General features: G+C 41.1%; 1 protein-coding gene across 1 annotated transcript; it reads left to right on the top strand.

Annotated features, from left to right (window-relative positions):
- Positions 1–23,810, top strand: LOC306777929 (NACHT, LRR and PYD domains-containing protein 3-like; the record flags this gene model as incomplete). Its single annotated transcript, XM_079269235.1, has 13 exons — positions 1–81; positions 3,736–3,883; positions 6,102–6,633; positions 7,127–8,912; positions 9,013–9,186; positions 10,130–10,295; positions 12,120–12,262; positions 13,008–13,181; positions 15,869–16,042; positions 18,570–18,743; positions 20,785–20,956; positions 21,735–21,858; positions 23,803–23,810. The coding sequence occupies exons 3-13, from the start codon at positions 6,111–6,113 to the stop codon at positions 23,808–23,810; spliced, it is 3,618 nt and encodes a 1,205-aa protein (XP_079125361.1). The 5' UTR covers positions 1–81; positions 3,736–3,883; positions 6,102–6,110.
- Positions 23,811–23,824: the final 14 nt, after the last annotated feature.

Genomic DNA, 23,824 nt, shown 5'->3' with positions numbered 1-23,824 from the left:
CCCGCTCAGCAGCAGCAGCACGGAGGAATGTGACGGGTCTGTCGGTGCTCCAGGCTTCTCCTCTGCGGATCAAATCACAAGGTAAAGGTAAAGTGTGTTTCTGTGAGTATTAATGAAGGTAAAGTGTGTTTCTGTGAGTATAAATGAAGGTAAAGTGTGTGTCTGTGAGTATAAATGAAGGTAAAGTGTGTTTCTGTGAGTATAAATGAAGGTAAAGTGTGTTTCTGTGAGTATTAATGAAGGTAAAGTGTGTTTCTGTGAGTATAAATGAAGGTAAAGTGTGTTTCTGTGAGTATAAATGAAGGTAAAGTGTGTTTCTGTGACTTCTTCACATTTCCAGGCAGTGTAAATCTGTTTTTCAGTGAAAAGAGGAACAGAGAGAAACACTTCCTGGTGGTGAAACAGTTGAATCTTCTGCTGCTCAACATTTTGTAAGAGTTCAGAGCTGCTTCCGTCTCTGTTTCGTAACACAGCGATGATCGTCCATGTTTGTGAACTGAACGGATATGAGGAACTGCAGTGAGCGGTGAAAGACAAGACTGAGCATATGATCAATACAACAACAACAAAAACGCAACTCAAACTCGTTAAACTAAAAGAAGTCTGTCGGGTTTTTGCATTTAGATTCCTGAAGTTTTGTCTGAAACACAAACTGTTTCTGCTCAAACATTGAATTTAAATTAATTAATTAAACTGTTTTTGAAGCATTGAAATTATTTTTAACTTGTTTATCAACTCAAATATCTTCTGGTTTGTGATGTTATTTATTTTGTACATATTCTATGAACTTGGTCACTTTTATTCAGGAGGCCTTTGACCTCTCAATGTCTCCACTTCATTATTTAACACAAAATCAAATTACATTTAACATCTTCCTCACTATTATTCAGATCATCCTCCTCAGGTTGTACATTGTTGTTGTTTATTTTATTTTTGATTTGTCTGATTTTCTGATGGCTCATCACTGCAGCAGTCGAGTCTCAAGTCTCAGATTGTCTTTGAATGCATCGCAAAGAAGAAAATAGTTTGTGAAGAAAAGATAAGATATAACTTTATTAATCCAGAAGTATATTCTTTCATTAAAGATTACAGCAGAAGAAAAACAGTGGAATAAACAATAGAGTAACAAGTATTAAGTGTAGAAGAAGTCATTCTGACACCTTTGGGAAAGAAGTAAAATACAAGAACAAAGGCAAGGCAAGGCAAGTTTATTTGTGTAGCACATTTCAACAACAAGGTAATTCAAAGTGCTTCACATAAAACCATTAAAAGCATCAAAACATAAGGCAAAAGAAAAGGAGATTTCAAAAACAATTAAAAAACAGTGTAAGAAATAAAATGCAGAAATGCAGGAAATTGATGAATATATTAATTGAACGTTGTTCAATTAAAGGCAGCAGCAAACAGAAAAGTCTTCAATCTTGATTTAAATGAGCTGAGGGTCTCAGCAGACCTGCAGCTTTCTGGGACTTTGTTCCAGATATGTGGAGCAGAAACACTGAACGCTGCTTCTCCATGTTTAGTTCTGACTCTGGGAACAGAAAGTAGACCGGTCCCAGATGACCTGAGGGGTCGGGATGGTTCACGATGTAACCAAGTGGAACTGACGGTGTAACTAGTGGGTCCGTCGTGAGTCCACCTGCTTTCTCTCCCACAACAAGCGGAGCCGTATGGTGAGGCCGCATACGTTGCGTCAGTAGCGCAGTGTCGGAGAGGCGTCAGTTACGGAGGGGACAGCGTGTGTTTGGGGGATGGCTGTTTCAGGTATATTCATTTTATGTATTTCATGTGCTGGGGAAATTCAGTATAATTAAGGGATATGTAAAGGTGTATTTGTGTTATTTTAGAGTTTCCTGAGCAGTGCACCCAACGGTAGCTGGGGGGGAATCCAAGTGGGGGTGGCTGGGTTGCTGAACAGGTGGGTGGAAGGATAATCTTTTGGGTTGGTTTTCTGGTTATTGGCAGTTATTGGTGAGTACTTATGTTTTTGTTTTCATTTCTTTTCTAGTTAGTGGGACGCTGCCTTGGTCTTTTTGTTTTGTTTATTTGGCTTTAAATTGTTTATCTATCTTATCGCCTGGTCTGTGGACTCCTCCTGCCTGCTAACCCAGCTGTCACTGGTTACTCCACATAGGTTGGACCAATAAAGCATTTATATTTTTATAACACTGCTTCCTGTGTGTATGTGCCTTTACGGTGTTGTGAACCGGATCTCTGTGGTAACTAGGTGCTACAATAAGGTAGCAGCAGATCAGAGATGTATTTTGGCCCTAAACCATTCAGTGCTTTGTAAACCAACAGCAGGATTTTAAAGTCAATTCTTTGTTGGACAGGAAGCCAGTGCAAAGATTAAATGCAAGAGTGAAAATACAAAGTGCATCAGAAGTGATACTAACAGCAGTAACTAATGGAAACTAAAATAGAGAAGTCAGACTGAGCGAGATATTCAGAAAGTTATGTTGCTCATAGAAAGAAAAACAGCCAGTTCAGACACTCACAGACCTTCATCATCATCAACATGTTTAAAGATATTTATGCATTCAAACAAAACTAAAACTGAAGCTGAGTTCAGTTTCTGCAGACTGAAAGTCAGGAAATGAGTTTGGAAACTGATGTTTGAATGTTGTGAAAAAACACTGAATGATTCTTTACAAGTTGTTTTTAACGCTGAGGCGTCTCTGCTGGTTCTGACTCTGCTGGTCCTGACTCTGCTGGTTCTGACTCAGTTGGTCCTGACTCAGTTGGTCCCTACTCTGCTGGTCCTGACTCTGCTGGTCCTGACTCAGTTGGTCCTGACTCAGTTGGTCCCGACTCTGCTGGTTCCGACTCTGCTGGTCCCGACTCAGTTGGTCCCGACTCTGCTGGTCCCGACTCAGTTGGTCCCGACTCAGTTGGTCCCGACTCTGCTGGTCCCGACTCTGCTGGTCCCGACTCAGTTGGTCCCGACTCAGTTGGTCCCGACTCTGCTGGTCCTGACTCAGCTGTTTCTATCTTTGCTGGTCTTGAACATGATGCATACTGCTGATCCATTGATATGCATGTATATTCACATGAAAATGTAGCTGTGGATATTGACACAGATTTCAATATGTTCTAATCATTATTAGTAGTCGGGTGAGATCAATAACAAGACTAATAAATACATAAAGATTTGATCAACAGATACATTTCTCCAGAGAATAATATCCTCACATCCACCGTGTGAATAAAAGATTAAAGTCATATCTTCAATGACACTGCTCCAGGATCAGATCCAACATCCAGAGTGGTAGGCTGACATCTATCACCTCTGATAGGCTGACATCTACCACCTCTGACAGGCTGACATCTACCACCTCTGACAGGCTGACATCTACCACCTCTGACAGGCTGACATCTACCACCTCTGATAGGCTGACATCTACCACCTCTGATAGGCTGACATCTACCACCTCTGACAGGCTGACATCTACCACCTCTGACAGGCTGACATCTACCACCTCTGACAGGCTGACATCTACCACCTCTGACAGGCTGACATCTACCACCTCTGATAGGCTGACATCTACCACCTCTGATAGGCTGACATCTACCACCTCTGATAGGCTGACATCTACCACCTCTGATAGGCTGACATCTACCACCTCTGATAGGCTGACATCTACCACCTCTGACAGGCTGACATCTACCAGCTCTGATAGGCTGACATCTACCACCTGTTGGACAGGTTTTGACGTCTCACTGGTTTTATTTTAGACTTGGACTCTGAAGTGATGAGGGTGTGACGGCGTCCTCAGATCAAATGGACACAGACACCAGGACTGACAGGAGGACATGAGCAGCTTCTTCTCTCCAGTGTTTCCTCCACACATGAAGGTGCAACGTGTCTGTAAACTGACCTGAAGTGAGTTCAGCAGGTGAGAATCCTACCAGAGGAATCTGTACATGTTTGATCATCAGGATCACTTTGATCTCTTTGTGTTGTTTCTCTGTTTAACTGGAGAATAGAACGATGTTTCTAAAGATAGATTTGTTATCTGCAGTAGAATTCCTCTCTGAGATAAAGAACAATGAGTTTTAGAAATATAATGTTCATGTTTCTCAAGTAGTTTCAACAGAAGTTTGTAATCTGAGTGTCTGAACTGGTCTGACAGGTTGGATCAAGCTGAGTTTTTTTTAACTGTTAACACTCTGAATGTTCACAACACAACCATCTTAACAACCCTGACACACACTTGGTTCCACTAGTGGAGTCCTGTTTGCTCACTTCATGTCACGACTGTCCCAGAGGACAGAACCCGTCCTAGAGGACCTGTGTGTGTGATGGTGTCGTAACAGTGGAAATGCTATAATAACCTGTAACATGTATGTAATAGACTGTAAATAAGTCACAGCATGTTAGCCGTCTTATGATCCTCCTGTTATACCTCAGAAAACATCCACAGGCCTGTAATTGATCCTCACATGTGCATTACGCAATCAAGCAACCTCCTTCATGCTCTCCTGAGAGAAACTCATTCCTATAAGCATCACTTCCTGTCACAGACCCTCTGCAGCACGCTCTATGTCAAACCCCTCTGGTGCTAACCACAACTATTTACTGACAGTCCCTCTGAACCTCTGCTACCTCCTGCTCCTGACTATCAGCCGGTTCATTTGGGACTTTTAAACATCACATCTCTAAATAATGACTCGTTTTTATCTCAGTTTTACTTCATTTGAACATCTTGATTTGATGGTAAACTCTAAAGATCCAGTGATCACTTTAATAATCTACAGACCGTCCAGGCCTAACAGTGTTGTTATCAGAGGTACTGTCCCATGTTACATCAGCTGCTGTCACTTATTGTCTGATGAACAGCAGGACAACCTGGACTACCTCTGAAACCACAGGCACCACTTTCTTCTGTCACTCATCAAGTGTGTTTCTGTCTCATTCCATTGATTGAACTAAACTAGCAAAAGCTTCTATGCGTTTTAATTCAGTGTTCTATGTCTCATCTTGAACTCTTCAGTATTTGTTATAATTAAAATAAATAATCAGATGTGAGCATTCTGACTGCATCAAACACTTTAACTCTTTGAGCACTGCAGCGCGGTGGTAAAGCCCCCTGAGGTGAACTTGTGCTCTGTGACTTTGAGCTCCAGCATTTAAACAGACCGAACACGATGCACACTGCTGATCCATTGATCTGCATGTAGAGAGCGTGTCTGAGAGCTTCATGTCATGTCTTTACTGACACTGCTCCAGGATCAGATCCAACATCCAGAGTGTCTCCAGTGTCTCATGTGAGCTGCACTTTGTATCTGAAACAGGAGCACTGAGTTTGATCCGAGTCCTTCAGTTTGATGGTCTGTTGGTGATAACATGAGATGTTCACGTGTTTCTTCTGCTTCTTCATCGTCATGTGATCTTCTGCTTATTTGACGGCTTCACACTGATTCTTTTGACTGTAAACTTTTAGAAGCTGCTGCTCAGAAATGTTACAACATGTAGGTTATAAATCAATATAGAAGAATGTGATTGAACATGTTTCACCAAATCTTCATTCAAAATAACACTTTTATAGATAAATACATGTAAACGTCACATTGTGTCTCATCAGTGAGACGTGCATGTGATCCAAGTTGCTGCTGCTTCATTGAATCTTTCTGAACTGAGCTGATCTTCATCTCTTTAGATGGTTAGTTAGCATCATCTAGTGGACAGAGAGGAGAACTACATCAGCTCACCTGTGATGTGTCTGATTGGCTCGCTGTGAGGACGTGTTCTAAAGGAAAGGAAGGACTCAGTGAACACTTGATTTGATTTAAGAAAGCATAACACACATTACAATAACCGTCTCCAACACTCAACAACACAACATGAGTCAGCTGCAGGTGAGGGAGAGGAATGAGGAAATACAAACACCTCTGATAGGCTGACATCTACCACCTGTTGGACAGGTTTTGACGCACTGTCCTCACATGTGCATTACGCAATCAATCAACCTCCTTCATGCTCTCCTTTAAGTGGCTGATTGTCAGTAAATATGTACAGCATGATCATTATTCTTTCATCACATGACTTTAAAATGTAAGAATAATAGTATTTTGAAACAATATCTTTTGTATCTTGACAGAGAGGACAGATGGAGACACCTAAAGAGGTCCTCTTGGACACTTTGCAGAAGTTAGGAGACGACCAGTTTAAAAAATTCAAGTGGTTTTTGGAGGAGGTCATAGAAGACTTCCCAGCAATCCGAAAGAGTCGACTGGAGAATGCAGACCGGATGGACACAGTGGATCAGATGGTCAACAACTACTGCATAGACAATATTATTAAAGTGGCCCGAATAGTTTTAGTGAAGATTGGTGAGAATGATCTCGTGAAGAGTTTATCAAGTTTATCTAAAGAGCTCTTGGACACTTTGCAGAAGTTAGAAGACGTCCAGTTTAAAAAATTCAAGTGGTTTTTGCAGAAACAAGAGTGCCTAGAAGACTTTCCAACAATCCCAAAGAGTCAACTGGAGAATGCAGACCGGATGGACACAGTGGATCAGATGGTCAAGAAATACAGCAGAGACACTATGAAAGTGACCCGAATAGTTTTAGTGAAGATTGGTGAGAATGATCTTGTGAAGAGTTTATCAAAAACCAAATCAGAACCCAAAGGTAAGTCATGGTATGAACACAAAGATCAAACTTACATCTCACAAAGACTTTAAACGTAAAACAGCGAGTTGCACTTTGGCTTTCAGAAGAAGCTACCAAACACACGCCCACCGGAGAAAATCTGTTAAAAATTTCAGAAAAGTCAACGAAATAAAGGCAGACAATCCTGTTTCTGTTGCCTCTAATGTTTAGAAGTAGCACACTGGTGTGACTGTAAGATGCTGCTTGGACGTCATTAATTCCCTCTGTAATGAAGTAATAAACCTTCTGGTTATTTGCAGACCACAGAGTTCATGCACACATGAAGCACAACATGTCAGTTGATGTTAAATGATACAAAGTCATTCTACAATCGTTAACCTATTCAGAGCCTTTAGTTATCAAATGAGATAAATAGATTTCATTGATACAGAAATGTGTACACTTGTTAGAAATGACTCACATTCACTGAAACAACCCCTCATTGATTTTTGTCTTTGTTTTATTCATCCAGATATTCTGGAGTGTCAGCAGAAACTCAAATCCAACTTTCAAAAGAAGTTCCAGAGTGTGTTTGAGGGAATCGCTAAATTAGAAAAGAAAAAGAAAACCCTTCTGAATGAGATCTACACAGAGCTCTACATCACAGAGGGAGGGACTGCAGGGGTCAATGATGAACATGAGGTCAGACAGATTGAAACAGCATACTGCAAACCAGACAGACGAGAAACAACCATCAGAAAAGAAGACCTCTTTAAAGCCTCACCTGGAGGAGAGGAACCAATCAGAACAGTGATGACAAAGGGAGTGGCTGGCGTTGGGAAAACAGTCTTAACACAGAAGTTCACTCTGGACTGGGCTGAAGGCAAAGCCAACCAGGACATAGAGTTCATCTTTCCATTCACTTTCAGAGAGCTGAATGTGCTGGAAAAGAAAAAGTACAGCTTGGTGGAACTTGTTCATCACTTCTTCAGTGGAACCAAAGAAGCAGGAATCTGCAGCTTTGAAAAGTTCCTGGTTCTGTTCATCTTTGACGGTCTGGATGAGTTTCGACTTCCTCTGAACTTCAACAACACTGAGATCCTGACTGATGTTACAGAGTCCACCTCAGTGGATGTGCTGCTGACAAACCTCATCAGGGGGAACCTGCTTCCCTCTGCTCGCCTCTGGATAACCACACGACCTGCAGCAGCCAATCAGATCCCGACTGAGTGTGTTGACATGACGACAGAGGTCAGAGGGTTCACTGACCCACAGAAGGAGGAGTACTTCAAGAAGAGATTCAGTGATGAGGAGAAGGCCAGCAGGATCATCTCCCACATCAAGACCTCACGAAGCCTCCACATCATGTGCCACATCCCAGTCTTCTGCTGGATCACTGCTGGAGTTCTGAAGAAGGTGTTGAAGACCAGAGAGGGAGGAGAGCTGCCCAAGACCCTGACTGAGATGTACATCCACTTCCTGGTGGTTCAGTCCAAACGGAAGAAGGTCAAGTATGATGGAGGAGCTGAGACAGATCAACACTGGAGTCCAGAGAGCAGGGAGATGACTGAGTCTCTGGGGAAACTGGCTTTTGAACAGCTGCAGAAAGGCAAACTGATCTTCTATGAATCCGACCTGACAGAGTGTGGCATCGATATCGCAGCAGCCTCAAAGTGCTCAGGAGTGTTCACACAGATCTTTAGGGAGGAGAGTGGACTGTACCAGGACAAGGTGTTCTGCTTCGTCCATCTGAGTGTTCAGGAGTTTCTGGCTGCTCTTCATGTCCATCTGACCTTCATCAACTCTGGTGTCAACCTGCTGCGGTCCTCCTGGTGGCCGAGTGTCTTCAGAAGTGAACCTAAACATCTCTACCAGAGTGCTGTGGACAAGGCCTTACAGAGTCCAAATGGACACCTGGACTTGTTCCTCCGCTTCCTCCTGGGTCTTTCACTGGAGACCAATCAGAAACTCCTACACGGTCTGCTGACACAGACAGGAAGTAGCTCACAGACCAATCAGCAAACAGTCCAGTACATCAAGAAGAAGATCAGTGAGAATGTGTCTCCAGAGAAAAGCATCAATCTGTTCCACTGTCTGAATGAACTGAATGATGGTTCTCTAGTGGAGGAGATCCAACAGTCCCTGAGTTCAGGACGTCTCTCCACAGATGAACTGTCTCCTGCTCAGTGGTCAGCTCTGGTCTTCATCTTACTGTCATCACAAAAAGATCTGGATGAGTTTGACCTGAAGAAATACTCTGCTTCAGAGGAGGCTCTTCTGAGGCTGCTGCCAGTGATCAAAGCCTCCAACAAAGCTCTGTATGTGGATACACTACGGATACATCACCATTACTAAATATGTTTGATATTTGACTTTGATTAAACATTATGTTTGTGTTGATCCCTGTTCCTCCCCTAGGCTGAGTGACTGTAACCTCTCACAGAGAAGCTGTGAAGCTCTGTCCTCCATCCTCAGCTCCCAGTCCTCTAGTCTGAAAGAGCTGGACCTGAGTAAGAACAACCTGCAGGACTCAGGAGTGAAGCAGCTCTCTGCTGGACTGGCGAGTCCACATTGTACACTTGAAACTCTCAGGTCAGGATCAGGTGATTTACTACAAAGATGAGGAAGTGGTCTAAGTGTCAGATCTACTAAGTTCATGGTGGTGTTACCAACATGTTACTGTGGGATAACAATGTCTGCTAGTGTCTCTGCTAATATGCTGTTACGTTCCCCTTTTTGGCGTCTAAGGGATGCGGGGAGTAACGGTGTTTATTTCCCGGGGAAAGAGACTGAGCAATGATGACGGTTTAACAAAAAGAGTATTTATTGTAAAAAGGCTAGCTGCTTGCACGGCAGCAAAAGAAAACTACTTCCTGATAGAAAGAAAGCGACACTATACACACAACAGCCCACACGGCTGGAACAAAGGTGCAACACACACGCAGCTCCACCACTACGCGTTGCCCAAGGGTTGTCAGCTCACACGCACAGCCTCACTACTGTGGTCTGCCCAAGAGGTTGTTCTTCAGGAGTTCCTCTCCTCTTATCCAACGCTGATCGCGATTGTCCGCAGCCGCGTCCAATCAGCCGCTGCAGCTTGCATCCGGGACAGAGGGTGACACTCGAGAAGACAGAGGGAAAACAGAGGGAGAGCACAAGCACAACACGGCACGTAACATATGCGTTAGGAAATAATGGTGTAAACTGAACGGTGAACTGGTCACTATCCTGCTCGGGATCAAAGTGTTGGATGACTTGTCCAACCAACATGAACATCCTTTGGCCCACCTGCTTTCAGGGAACCAGGACGGTTTAAGTCGTGCTTTTAGTTTGTTAGAGCGATCTACTACACTGGAATAACTTATTTCACTGTAATGATGATTTTAAATGTCTTTATAGTGACAGGACATTCACAAAATGTCTGTTTACAAAAGAAGATGAAACCAAAATGAAAGCCACTCATGTTCATGATGAAAATAATGATTCATTGTGTATCGATATAAGAAACTCTGTGTGTTGTTTTGTGTGTTTGCAGTCTGTCACGCTGTGAGATCACAGAGGAAGGCTGTTCTTCTCTGGGCTCAGCTCTGAAGTCAAACCCCTCCCATCTGAGAAAACTGGATCTGAGTGGAAACAAGCTGAAGGATTCAGGAGTGAAGCTGCTGAGTGGTTTTCTGGAGAGTCCACATTGTAGACTGGAGACTCTGAGGTGGGTTCACTGTCTGCTGCTAGTGCAGCACCTTCATGTTTCATCAATAACTCTATTTGATTTATCTACGTATAGATCCATGAAGTGAGACATTTTCTGGTAATATGTTCCACTTCACATCAGCTGCCTCGTTGTCTGCATGTCATCCTCTACAATCATGAAATGTACAACTTGTCTGGCTTCATCCTGCTGTTGGATGGATTACTGTACAGGCCTACCGGGCACAGGCCCAGGGGCCCAAAGTGTCAGGGGCCCCCCTGACCTTTACCTACTAAATGTCACTCAAAGAGACACAAAAAGACACAAACTGACTACAAAGAGACACAAAAAGTTACTTGGATATACTACACTATACTTGATAAATATACTACTTGAGACTCAATCAGGGTTCCCACGCTTGCCTTGAAAATAATTTCCATGCTACCTCCTGATTTTCCAGGTACCATATTAAGTGATGATCTATAGGCCCCTGAAGCTTTCCGCCCCCATCCGCGCCCCCCTCCCCTCACACACACAACCCCCTAGGACACCTGACTACTTACTTGATTTAAAAGATGTGCCAGTCAAGTCTACATTGTAAATGCTTAGAGATTATGTCTTATTGATAATATCAATGCATGAAATAATGCAACAAGCTGTAGATGAACAACAAACGTGTTTTGTAGACCCAGACAGCCAGAACCTCACTGCACCGACTGTCTCCTAAAAATTACGTTCCCCCAAAACTAAAATGCATTCTCAATTACGTTTGACCAAAAACGTATTTTCTCCCTGATTACGTTTATGTTTGATTTATTACATTGACGTATTACAAATACGTTTCTAATCAACATTTTAACACCACCGCCGCCTCTCCTTCTCCCGATTACGCGGTCAGAATACGACCACAACACGCCGCCTGTCTCCGGCAGAAACCCGCTCATCCAGGCCGAGCAACGAGGAACATTACGCGGCTACAACACCTCCACAAAGGCCCGCGTGTAAAATCCGGGAGTATTTGTAACACGTCAAACACAAACGTAATCAGGGAGAAAATACGTTTTTAGTCCAACGTAATTGAGAATGAATTTTAGTTTTGGGGGAACGTAATTTTTAGGAGACAGGACTGCACCATTACATTTTTCCTCTCGCGCACCCCACTTTGGGAATCCCTGCTCTACAACATGGGATCATCCATTTCTATCTACAGTAAAAGCTGTTGACATGTAAAGGGTTTTTATAAACTCATCTTAATTCTGTGCTCAATAGTTTCATTTTATTACTATTTTACAAATCATCCAATACAATTTTCCAGGACAACTGTTTCAATTTCCATGTAAGTGTTAACTTTTGCTCAGTTTCGATGACTTTTCCAAACCTGGAAAATGAAAAAATAAATTCCATGTTTTCCATGGTTTCCAGGTACCGTGGGAACCCTGTCAATGTTCATCATTAAAAAAAGAAAGTTTAATTGAATCACACTTAAAGAACCAAACCTTTTTTGAATTTTTAGGAAAATAACTGCTAAAGACTTTTTTTAACATTTCTGATGCTGATTTTTTCAGAGCATTTGGTATTTTTCAACATATTTTATGAATAATATTTAATTTTCTGATCCGCTCTGAAGAATCTGGATCAATACTGATCAATGGTTTTAAATGTCTTCACAGTGACAGGATTTTCACAAAATGTCTGTTTACAAAAGAAGATGAAACCAAAATGAAAGCCACTCATGTTCATGATGAAAATAATGATTCATTGTGTATCGATATAAGAAACTCTGTGTGTTGTTTTGTGTGTTTGCAGTCTGTCAGACTGTGAGATCACAGAGGAAGGCTGTTCTTCTCTGGGCTCAGCTCTGAAGTCAAACCCCTCCCATCTGAGAAAACTGGATCTGAGTGGAAACAACCTGAAGGATTCAGACGTGAAGCTGCTGAGTGGTTTTCTGGAGAGTCCACATTGTAGACTGGAGACTCTGAGGTGGGTTCACTGTCTGCTGCTAGTGCAGCACCTTCATGTTTCATCAATAACTCTATTTGATTTATCTACGTATAGATCCATGAAGTGAGACATTTTCTGGTAATATGTTCCACTTCACATCAGCTGCCTCGTTGTCTGCATGTCATCCTCTACAATCATGAAATGTACAACTTGTCTGGCTTCATCCTGCTGTTGGATGGATTACTGAACAGGCCTACCGGGCACAGGCCCAGGGGCCCAAAGTGTCAGGGGCCCCCTGACCTTTACCTACTAAATGTCACTCAAAGAGACACAAAAAGTGAATTGAATATACGAGACTGTACTATACTTGATGAATATACTTTATATACTACTTGAGAGACTCAATGGTAATCATTAAAAAAATAATGTTTAATTTAATCACACTTAAAGAACCAAACCTTTTTTAATTTTAGGAAAATAACTGATGAAGTAATTTAAAAAAATAACATTTCTGATGCTGACTTTTTTCAGAGCATTTTATATTTTTCAATATATTTTATTGATAATACTAATAATAATAATTTATTTTCTGATCCGCTCTGAAGAATCTGGATCAATACTGATCAATGGTTTTAAATGTCTTTACAGTGACAGGATTTTCACAAAATGTCTGTTTACAAAAGAAGATGAAACCAAAATGAAAGCCACTCATGTTCATGATGAAAATAATGATTCATTGTATATCGATATAAGAAACTCTGTGTGTTGTTTTGTGTGTTTGCAGTCTGTCAGGCTGTGAGATCACAGAGGAAGGCTGTTCTTCTCTGGACTCAGCTCTGAAGTCAAACCCCTCCCATCTGAGAAAATTGGATCTGAGTGGAAACAAGCTGAAGGATTCAGGAGTGAAGCTGCTGAGTGGTTTTCTGGAGAGTCCACATTGTAGACTGGAGACTCTGAGGTGGGTTCACTGTCTGCTGCTAGTGCAGCACCTTCATGTTTCATCAATAACTCTATTTGATTTATCTACGTATAGATCCATGAAGTGAGACATTTTCTGGTAATATGTTCCACTTCACATCAGCTGCCTCGTTGTCTGCATGTCATCCTCTACAATCATGAAATGTACAACTTGTCTGGCTTCATCCTGCTGTTGGATGGATTACTGAACAGGCCTACCGGGCACAGGCCCAGGGGCCCAAAGTGTCAGGGGCCCCCCTGACCTTTACCTACTAAATGTCACTCAAAGAGACACAAAGTCTACTGTGGTAGTGGGCGTGGTCTGTGCTCGGCTGCAGGGGAGAGATCTGTGGAGTGGTTCAGGTGCCAGTGTAGCCGACTCCGTGTTACTCACGGGTCCTCAACACACCACACCGTCTTCAGCAGTTGAGGTTTACTCAAACGTATTTTATTTACAAACTTAAACAAAACTTCACACTGCCGTGTGCTCTCTCCTGCTGCCCGGCTCCTCGGAGCGCACACAGGCCAGTGTGCATCAATCAGTCTGACTCTCGTGGGCTGGTGTTCCTCTTCCTCTGTGTCTCACCGGCCACCAGAGCTCCAGCCTGCTGCTGCTGAAGAGGAATGAGGGATAATTAGCAACCGGTTACAGCTGTGCCAATTAACCCTGGCACTGTTCCCCTGAACCACTCCCACAGATCTCTTCCCTGCAGCTGAGCACAGACCACGCCCACTACACAACGACAAAGAGACACTAAAAGACTACAAAGAGACACTAAATGACTACAAAGAGACACTAAAAGACTACAAAGAGACACTAAAGACTACAAAGAGACACTAAAAGACTACAAAGAGACACTAAAAGACTACAAAGAGACACTAAAAGACTACAAAGAGACACTGAAAGACTACAAAAAAACACTAAAAGACTACAAAGAGACACTAAAAGACTACAAAGAGACACTGAAAGACTACAAAGAGATACTAAAAGACTACAAAGAGACACTAAAAGACTACAAAGAGACACTAAAAGACTACAGATAGACACTGAAAGACGACAAAGAGACACTAAATGACTACAAAGAGACACTAAAAGACTACAAAGAGACACTAAATGACTACAAAGAGACACTAAATGACTACAAAGAGACACTAAATGACTACAAAGAGACACTAAAAGACTACAAAGAGACACTGAAAGACTACAAAGAGACACTAAAAGACTACAAAGAGACACAAAAAGACTACGAAGAGACACTGAAAGACTACAAAGAGACACTAAAAGACTACAAAGAGACACTAAAAGACTACAAAGAGACACTAAAAGACTACAAAGAGACACTAAAAGACTACAAAGAGACACTAAATGACTACAAAGAGACACTAAATGACTACAAAGAGACACTAAATGACTACAAAGAGACACTAAATGACTACAAAGAGACACTAAATGACTACAAAGAGACACTAAAAGACTACAAACAGACACTAAATGACTGTTCTTAGGGTTTTAAACAGAAGGATGCGAGGCTTCAGCAGGCTGCAGGGAGATTTCGGCTTCAAGCTTCCTACTGCACACGCGCATCAGAAAAACGGAACTGGATCCGGTTTCAAAATTAAACAATATTTAATGTACTACACAAAGTTCACTTACAAACGGAATGAACTATCAATAGTAATGTTCTCGAGAACAGAGACCACACGCACGCATCTCACTCACAGGTCTGAATCCAGGTGCTGAAAAACGAGAGCAGATGTGGTCTGAGGAATTCTCTCCAGAACAGTCTCTTATGTGCCCCGACAGTTGGAAATGTCAAACAGTCATAAAACATCTGAATGACCCTCCGTGGCGATTAGTGATTGGCTCCATTTGAATTCTGTCTCCTCCCATTATCGATACATCTTCTCTCCTCGCAAAACATCTGTCTTGACTCCACCTCTGGTCAGCTTGTCCTCCCCACTGACCACATCCTCCATTTGCTGCATGTCTCATTCAGAATCCCTGTCTGACCCTCAAACTATTCTTAGTGCTTTAATACCTTTAGTGACTCTACTTTTATGATTTAATACATTCAATGAGTTAATACACTGTAACACATAATATCTTCTAAGAGCAAGAATATTGTAAACATATTGTGACTGACATATTATTATTGTGACACTTCTACTCATCACTAGGGGGTTATTGAATCGTACTTATAATGCGTTTAATACTGAAATTCTCCACACTACAAAGAGACACTAAAGAGACTAAGAGACAAAAAAAGTCCACAAAGTGGCACAAAAAGACGACAAAGAGACAAAAGTTACTTGAATATACTACAATACACTTGATAAATATACCATGTATACTATACTTGATAGACTCAATGTTCATCATTAAAATAAAGTTTAATTGAATCACACCAAACCTTTTTTTTATAATGTTTCGGAAAAAATTTCAGAGCATTTGGTATTTTTCAATATATTTTATTAATAATAATATTGTATTTTCTGATCCGCTCTGAAGAATCTGGATCAATACTGATCAATGGTTTTAAATGTCTTTACAGTGACAGGATTTTCACAAAATGTCTGTTTACAAAATAAGATGAAACCAAAATGAAAGCCACTCATGTTCATGATGAAAATAATGATTCATTGTGTATCGATATAAGAAACTCTGTGTGTTGTTTTGTGTGTTTGCAGTCTGTCAGAGTGTGAGATCACAGAGGAAGGCTGTTCTTCTCTGGGCTCAGCTCTGAAGTCAAACCCCTCCCATCTGAGAAAACTGCATCTGAGTGGAAACAAGCTGAAGGATTCAGGAGTGAAGCTGCTGAGTGGTTTTCTGGAGAGTCCACATTGTAGACTGGAGACTCTGATGTGGGTTCACTGTCTGCTGCTAGTGCAGCACCTTCATGTTTCATCAATAACTCTATTTGATTTATCTACGTATAGATCCATGAAGTGAGACATTTTCTGGTAATATGTTCCACTTCACATCAGCTGCCTCGTTGTCTGCATGTCATCCTCTACAATCATGAAATGTACAACTTGTCTGGCTTCATCCTGCTGTTGGATGGATTACTGAACAGGCCTACCGGGCACAGGCCCAGGGGCCCCCTGACCTTTACCTACTAAATGTCACTCAAAGAGACACAAAGTCTACTGTGGTAGTGGGCGTGGTCTGTGCTCGGCTGCAGGGGAGAGATCTGTGGAGTGGTTCAGGCGCCAGTGTAGCCGACTCCGTGTTACTCGCGGGTCCTCAACACACCACACCGTCTTCAGCAGTTGAGGTTTACTCAAACGTATTTTATTTACAAACTTAAACAAAACTTCACACTGCCGTGTGCTCTCTCCTGCTGCCCGGCTCCTCGGAGCGCACACAGGCCAGTGTGCATCAATCAGTCTGACTCTCGTGGGCTGGTGTTCCTCTTCCTCTGTGTCTCACCGGCCACCAGAGCTCCAGCCTGCTGCTGCTGAAGAGGAATGAGGGATAATTAGCAACCGGTTACAGCTGTGCCAATTAACCCTGGCACTGTTCCCCTGAACCACTCCCACAGATCTCTTCCCTGCAGCAGAGCACAGACCACGCCCACTACACAACTACAAAGAGACACTAAAAGACTACAAAGAGACACTAAAAGACTACAAAGAGACACTAAAAGACTACAAAGAGACACTAAAAGACTACAAAGAGACACTAAAAGACCACAAAGAGACACTAAATGACTACAAAGAGACACTAAATGACTACAAAGAGACACTAAATGACTACAAAGAGACACTAAAAGACTACAAAGAGACACTAAAAGACTACAAAGAGACACTAAATGACTACAAAGAGACACTAAAAGACTACAAAGAGACACTAAAAGACTACAAAGATACACTAAATGACTACAAAGAGACACTAAAAGACTACAAAGAGACACTAAATGACTACAAAGAGACACTAAATGACTACAAAGAGACACTAAAAGACTACAAAGAGACACTAAAAGACTACAAAGAGACACTAAATGACTACAAAGAGACACTAAAAGACTACAAAGAGACACTAAAAGACTACAAAGAGACACTAAATGACTACAAAGAGACACTAAAAGACTACAAAGAGACACTAAATGACTACAAAGAGACACTAAATGACTACAAAGAGACACTAAAAGACTACAAAGAGACACTAAATGACTACAAAGAGACACTAAATGACTGTTGTTAGGGTTTTAAACAGAAGGATGCGAGGCTTCAGCAGGCTGCAGGGAGATTTCGGCTTCAAGCTTCCTACTGCACACGCGCATCAGAAAAACTGAACTGGATCCGGTTTCAAAATTAAACAATATTTAATGTACTACACAAAGTTCACTTACAAACGGAATGAACTATCAATAGTAATGTTCTCGAGAACACAGACCACACGCACGCATCTCACTCACAGGTCTGAATCCAGGTGCTGAAAAACGAGAGCAGATGTGGTCTGAGGAATTCTCTCCAGAACAGTCTCTTATATGCCCCGACAGTTGGAAATGTCAAACAGTCATAAAACATCTGAATGACCCTCCGTGGCGATTAGTGATTGGCTCCATTTGAATTCTGTCTCCTCCCATTATCGATACATCTTCTCTCCTCGCAAAACATCTGTCTTGACTCCACCTCTGGTCAGCTTGTCCTCCCCACTGACCACATCCTCCATTTGCTGCATGTCTCATTCAGAATCCCTGTCTGACCCTCAAACTATTCTTAGTGCTTTAATACCTTTAGTGACTCTACTTTTATGATTTAATACATTCAATGAGTTAATACACTGTAACACATAATATCTTCTATTAGCAAGAATATTGTAAACATATTGTGACTGACATATTATTATTGTGACACTTCTACTCATCACTAGGGGGTTATTTAATCGTACTTATAATGCGTTTAATACTGAAATTCTCCACACTACAAAGAGACACTAAAGAGACTAAGAGACAAAAAAAGTCCACAAAGTGGCACAAAAAGACGACAAAGAGACAAAAGTTACTTGAATATACTACAATACACTTGATAAATATACTTTGTATACTATACTTGATAGACTCAATGTCCATCATTAAAATAAAGTTAAATTGAATCACACCAAACCTTTTTTTTATAATGTTTCGGAAAAAATTTCAGAGCATTTGGTATTTTTCAATATATTTTATTAATAATAACACTATTGTATTTTCTGATCCGCTCTGAAGAATCTGGATCAATACTGATCAATGGTTTTAAATGTCTTTACAGTGACAGGATTTTCACAAAATGTCTGTTTACAAAAGAAGATGAAACCAAAATGAAAGCCACTCATGTTCATGATGAAAATAATGATTCATTGTGTATCGATATAAGAAACTCTGTGTGTTGTTTTGTGTGTTTGCAGTCTGTCAGGCTGTGAGATCACAGAGGAAGGCTGTTCTTCTCTGGACTCAGCTCTGAAGTCAAACCCCTCCCATCTGAGAGAACTGGATCTGAACTTCAACAAGCTGAAGGATTCAGGAGTGAAGCTGCTGAGTGGTTTTCTGGAGAGTCCACATTGTAGACTGGAGACTCTGAGGTGGGTTCACTGTCTGCTGCTAGTGCAGCACCTTCATGTTTCATCAATAACTCTATTTGATTTATCTACGTATAGATCCATGAAGTGAGACATTTTCTGGTAAGTTTTAGGAAAATAAGGATTAAAGTAATATTTAAATAAAACTATTTCTGATACTAACTTTTTTCAAAACATTTAACTTCCTACTCTACAGAAAATGGGGTAATGATCACTTCCAACAGTAGAATGCTTCCATACCTCCCACACAAATACCTGCAATGACCGTGATGCCATTGTCAGGTCTAAACTTGACTCATTACCTGACTTGTAATTCATTCTTGTGAACCTCCCATCATTTAAACATACAAGTTCCAAGGAGTCCATCACCTCCTCTCCTATCAATCCATTCCTATCAGTCTTATCCACTCCCCAGAGAGTGCTATGTGCATTCAAATCACCACACCAAATGACCCTTCTTCTGTCTGCTCCCTTTATTGCCTCTCATGCTTCTAATTCCAATCGTTGACACAGATTGTAGAAATTCACCTCTAACCACACTTCAACAACTACATATTCCAGGTCTTTCCCTTTTTCTGTTTCTCTGTAATGAATTCCTTTCCTAACAAAGGTAGCACATCCTCCCCATTACCCCGTTCTCTATCCCTTCTTATGCACACACATCCCTGAATCACTAAATCTGAGTTTAGTTTAAGCCATGTCTCTTCAACACATATTATATCTGGTTTATATTCTAACCCATGAAGAAAAGCTTTCAATTCTTGGCCATTTGCCAACAGACTGCTTGCATTCCACTGCAGAATTAACATCACGACTAGTCCTGTGAACGTGTTTCTTTCTTTAACTGTTCCTGTTTTTTAAGCTCTTCCTGAACAGCCATCCCAGTTATCCCATGAATATTTAGAGATCTTGCTGCACTCTTTACTGTTGTTTCAATCTTCTCAGATCTCCCTTTTGCTTGGAATGTGCAGTTAAATACTTCAGCCATGAAATACACAAAGCTCTCCTTATTTACTATCAATATATTCCCATCTCCCCTTTGACTCTTTGTCACAAGTTGTTCATTTGACTGTTGAGACGGTTCCTTCCTTGATATATCTCCCCTCCCCCTCCACTCTACTCTCCCTCTGAACCATCTTTGCTGCTTCTGCATATGATATGTTCATTTTCACTTTCAGCTGCTGCACTTCCACTGCCTTCTTTCTCACTTCACACCCACCATAGGCCGCACCATGTGCACCTCCGCAATTTGCACATTTGAGCTCTGTCCCGTCCTCACATTTCCCATACTCATGTTCCCCTCCACATTTTCCACACTTTTGTTTCCCTTTGCACGCTGCTGCAATATGTCCATATTTTTGCCATTTGAAACACCTCAAAGGTGGACATAAGCTCTTACATTATAACTCATATATCCCACAGTGACTATCAGGCAAGTCTTAGAGTCTGCATGTCATCCTCTACAATCATGAAATGTACAACTTGTCTGGCTTCATCCTGCTGTTGGATGGATTACTGAACAGGCCTACCGGGCACAGGCCCAGGGGCCCAAAGTGTCAGGGGCCCCCCTGACCTTTACCTACTAAATGTCACTCAAAGAGACACACAAAGTGAATTGAATATACGAGACTGTACTATACTTGATGAATATACTTTATATACTACTTGAGAGACTCAATGGTAATCATTTAAAAAATAATGTTTAATTTAGTCACACTTAAAGAACCAAACCTTTTTTAATTTTAGGAAAATAACTGATAAAGTAATTTATAAAAATAACATTTCTGATGCTGACTTTTTCAGAGCATTTGGTATTTTTCAATATATTTTATGAATAATAATTTATTTTCTGATCCGCTCTGAAGAATCTGGATCAATACTGATCAATGGTTTTAAATGTCTTTACAGTGACAGGATTTTCACAAAATATCTGTTTACAAAAGAAGATGAAACCAAAATGAAAGCCACTCATGTTCATGATGAAAATAATGATTCATTGTTTATCGATATAAGAAACTCTGTGTGTTGTTTTGTGTGTTTGCAGTCTGTCAGACTGTGAGATCACAGAGGAAGGCTGTTCTTCTCTGGACTCAGCTCTGAAGTCAAACCCCTCCCATCTGAGAGAACTGGATCTGAGAGGAAACAACCTGAAGGATTCAGGAGTGAAGCTGCTGAGTGGTTTTCTGGAGAGTCCACATTGTAGACTGGAGACTCTGAGGTGGGTTCACTGTCTGCTGCTAGTGCAGCACCTTCATGTTTCATCAATAACTCTATTTGATTTATCTACGTATAGATCCATGAAGTGAGACATTTTCTGGTAATATGTTCCACTTCACATCAGCTGCCTCGTTGTCTGCATGTCATCCTCTACAATCATGAAATGTACAACTTGTCTGGCTTCATCCTGCTGTTGGATGGATTACTGAACAGGCCTACCGGGCACAGGCCCAGGGGCCCAAAGTGTCAGGGGCCCCCTGACCTTTACCTACTAAATGTCACTCAAAGAGACACAAAAAGTGAATTGAATATACGAGACTGTACTATACTTGATGAATATACTTTATATACTACTTGAGAGACTCAATGGTAATCATTAAAAAAATAATGTTTAATTTAATCACACTTAAAGAACCAAACCTTTTTTAATTTTAGGAAAATAACTGATAAAGTAATTTAAAAAAATAACATTTCTGATGCTGACTTTTTTCAGAGCATTTTATATTTTTCAATATATTTTATTGATAATACTAATAATAATAATTAATTTTCTGATCCGCTCTGAAGAATCTGGATCAATACTGATCAATGGTTTTAAATGTCTTTACAGTGACAGGATTTTCACAAAATGTCTGTTTACAAAAGAAGATGAAACCAAAATGAAAGCCACTCATGTTCATGATGAAAATAATGATTCATTGTGTATCGATATAAGAAACTCTGTGTGTTGTTTTGTGTGTTTGCAGTCTGTCATGGTGTGAGATCACAGAGGAAGGCTGTTCTTCTCTGGGCTCAGCTCTGAAGTCAAACCCCTCCCATCTGAGAAAACTGCATCTGAGCGACAACAACCTGAAGGATTCAGGAGTGAAGCTGCTGAGTGGTTTTCTGGAGAGTCCACATTGTAGACTGGAGACTCTGAGGTGGGTTCACTGTCTGCTGCTAGTGCAGCACCTTCATGTTTCATCAATAACTCTATTTGATTTATCTACGTATAGATAGATAGAAAGACTTTATTTCAGACTCGGGGTCCATAGAAACAGATACATAAAAGTACAGACACAAACAATAAAAGTACAGAGGCCTAGCAATGCCTTATGAAGAGACAGCTGTACCAATGTCTCCACAGCTGGGACTGGCAGCGTGTGGTGCTAAACCTTATGTTGGTTAAAACAACTATGATCACATTTCAGAGTCATTCAGTCTACAGATGAATTTGTACATGAGATTTCTTGAAACAGTTTGGAAAGTGTTGACTCGTGCAGCCACAAACATTTCACCAGCACTACTCCATCTCGCTCTCTTGAACAGTATTCTCATGGCGTCATTGTACGCTACTTGAAGTCTCTGCAAACTCTTTGTTCTGTAGTTTGACCACAAGTGTGCAGTGTAGAGTGGAGTACAATATGCTCTGAACAGAGACATCTTCACTCCATCTGTACACACACCAAACTTGCGTGAGACGGTGTTTGCTTGTGCAGACATCATACCACATTGCCTGGAAATGTCGTTATCATCGGTCATGTGTTCTGTTAAAAAATGACCAAGATATTTGACTTCACTACAGACACCAAGATTATTGTCAGACAATTTGAAGTCAGGGGAGTTTAGACATTTGTCCTCTTTAGTTGGACAGATCAGGATAGCACTCTTACTGGCGTTGTGTTTGATGTCATGTTCCACACCGTACACAGTACATATAGTGAGGAGCTGCTGAAGACCAGCGCTAGAAGGACTAAAGATCACCAGATCATCTGCATACATGATGTGATTAACCAGAGTATTACCCATCATGCACCAGTAGTACAGGCTTTCAGTTGCTTGGACAGATCATCAATATACAGATTAAACAGAACTTGTCTGACACCATTGCTAACCCCAAATGGGGCTGAGACACTTTCACCCCATTTTACTTGCATAGTCTGGTGCTCATACCAGTAAGCCAGAATTCTCACAATGTATGTGGGGACACCTCTTTGGCTCCGTTTAAAAAATAATTGACTTTGATTAACACGATCAAAAGCTTTGGAGGCATCAATAAAACACATAAGAAGTGATGAGTTTTGACCTCTGTATTTGTTTACAATGTCCTTTAAGGCATATACCGGTATACACAAGTCAGTGCCATGTTTGGCTTTAAAGCCCAACTGGTTATCTGTGGAGGTGATGAAGTCCTGTATTCTGTCCAGCAGAATTCTTTCCAGGACTTTTGACAGGACGCTGGCCAAAGCAATGGGCCTGTAATTCTCTAGGCTACATACTTTACCAGCTTTGTTTTTAATGACTGGCACTGAGAGAACAGACAGCATTGAGTCTGGTAACAAGCCGTGAACCATGAAGCCAGTAAAACAAACAGCGAGGAGAGGAGCTAACCTCGGACTAGCATATTGAAGGTGTTCAGCAGTAATATGGTCTGAACCACTTGCTCTGCCTTCAGACAGTTTATTGATAGCTTGGTGCAGCTCATATGATGTAAGTGCCATTGACTCATTACTCTCAGAACTGTCCACGCTATGCAAATCACTTTTGATGCAGTTAAATAAGGTGCTATAATGCTGTCGCCATAACTCAGCAACATATAGTATAGATCCATAAAGTGAGACATTTTCTGCTAATATGTTCCACTTCACATCAGCTGCCTCGTTTTACTATTAACTATTAAAGAAAGTAATATTTAAAAAAAACATTTCTGATACAAACTTTTTTCAAAACATTTTGCTTTTCTTTTATATTGTTTTGTACAAAAGAAGATGAAACCAAAATGAAAGCCACTCATGTTCATGATGAAAATAATGATTCATTGTGTATCGATATAAGAAACTCTGTGTGTTGTTTTGTGTGTTTGCAGTCTGTTAGACTGTGAGATCACA

Source organism: Melanostigma gelatinosum (genome assembly GCF_949748355.1).
Source record: "Melanostigma gelatinosum genome assembly, chromosome: 5".
In the NCBI taxonomy this organism is placed as follows: domain Eukaryota; kingdom Metazoa; phylum Chordata; class Actinopteri; order Perciformes; family Zoarcidae; genus Melanostigma; species Melanostigma gelatinosum.
This window is presented reverse-complemented; position numbering and strand designations above follow the sequence as displayed.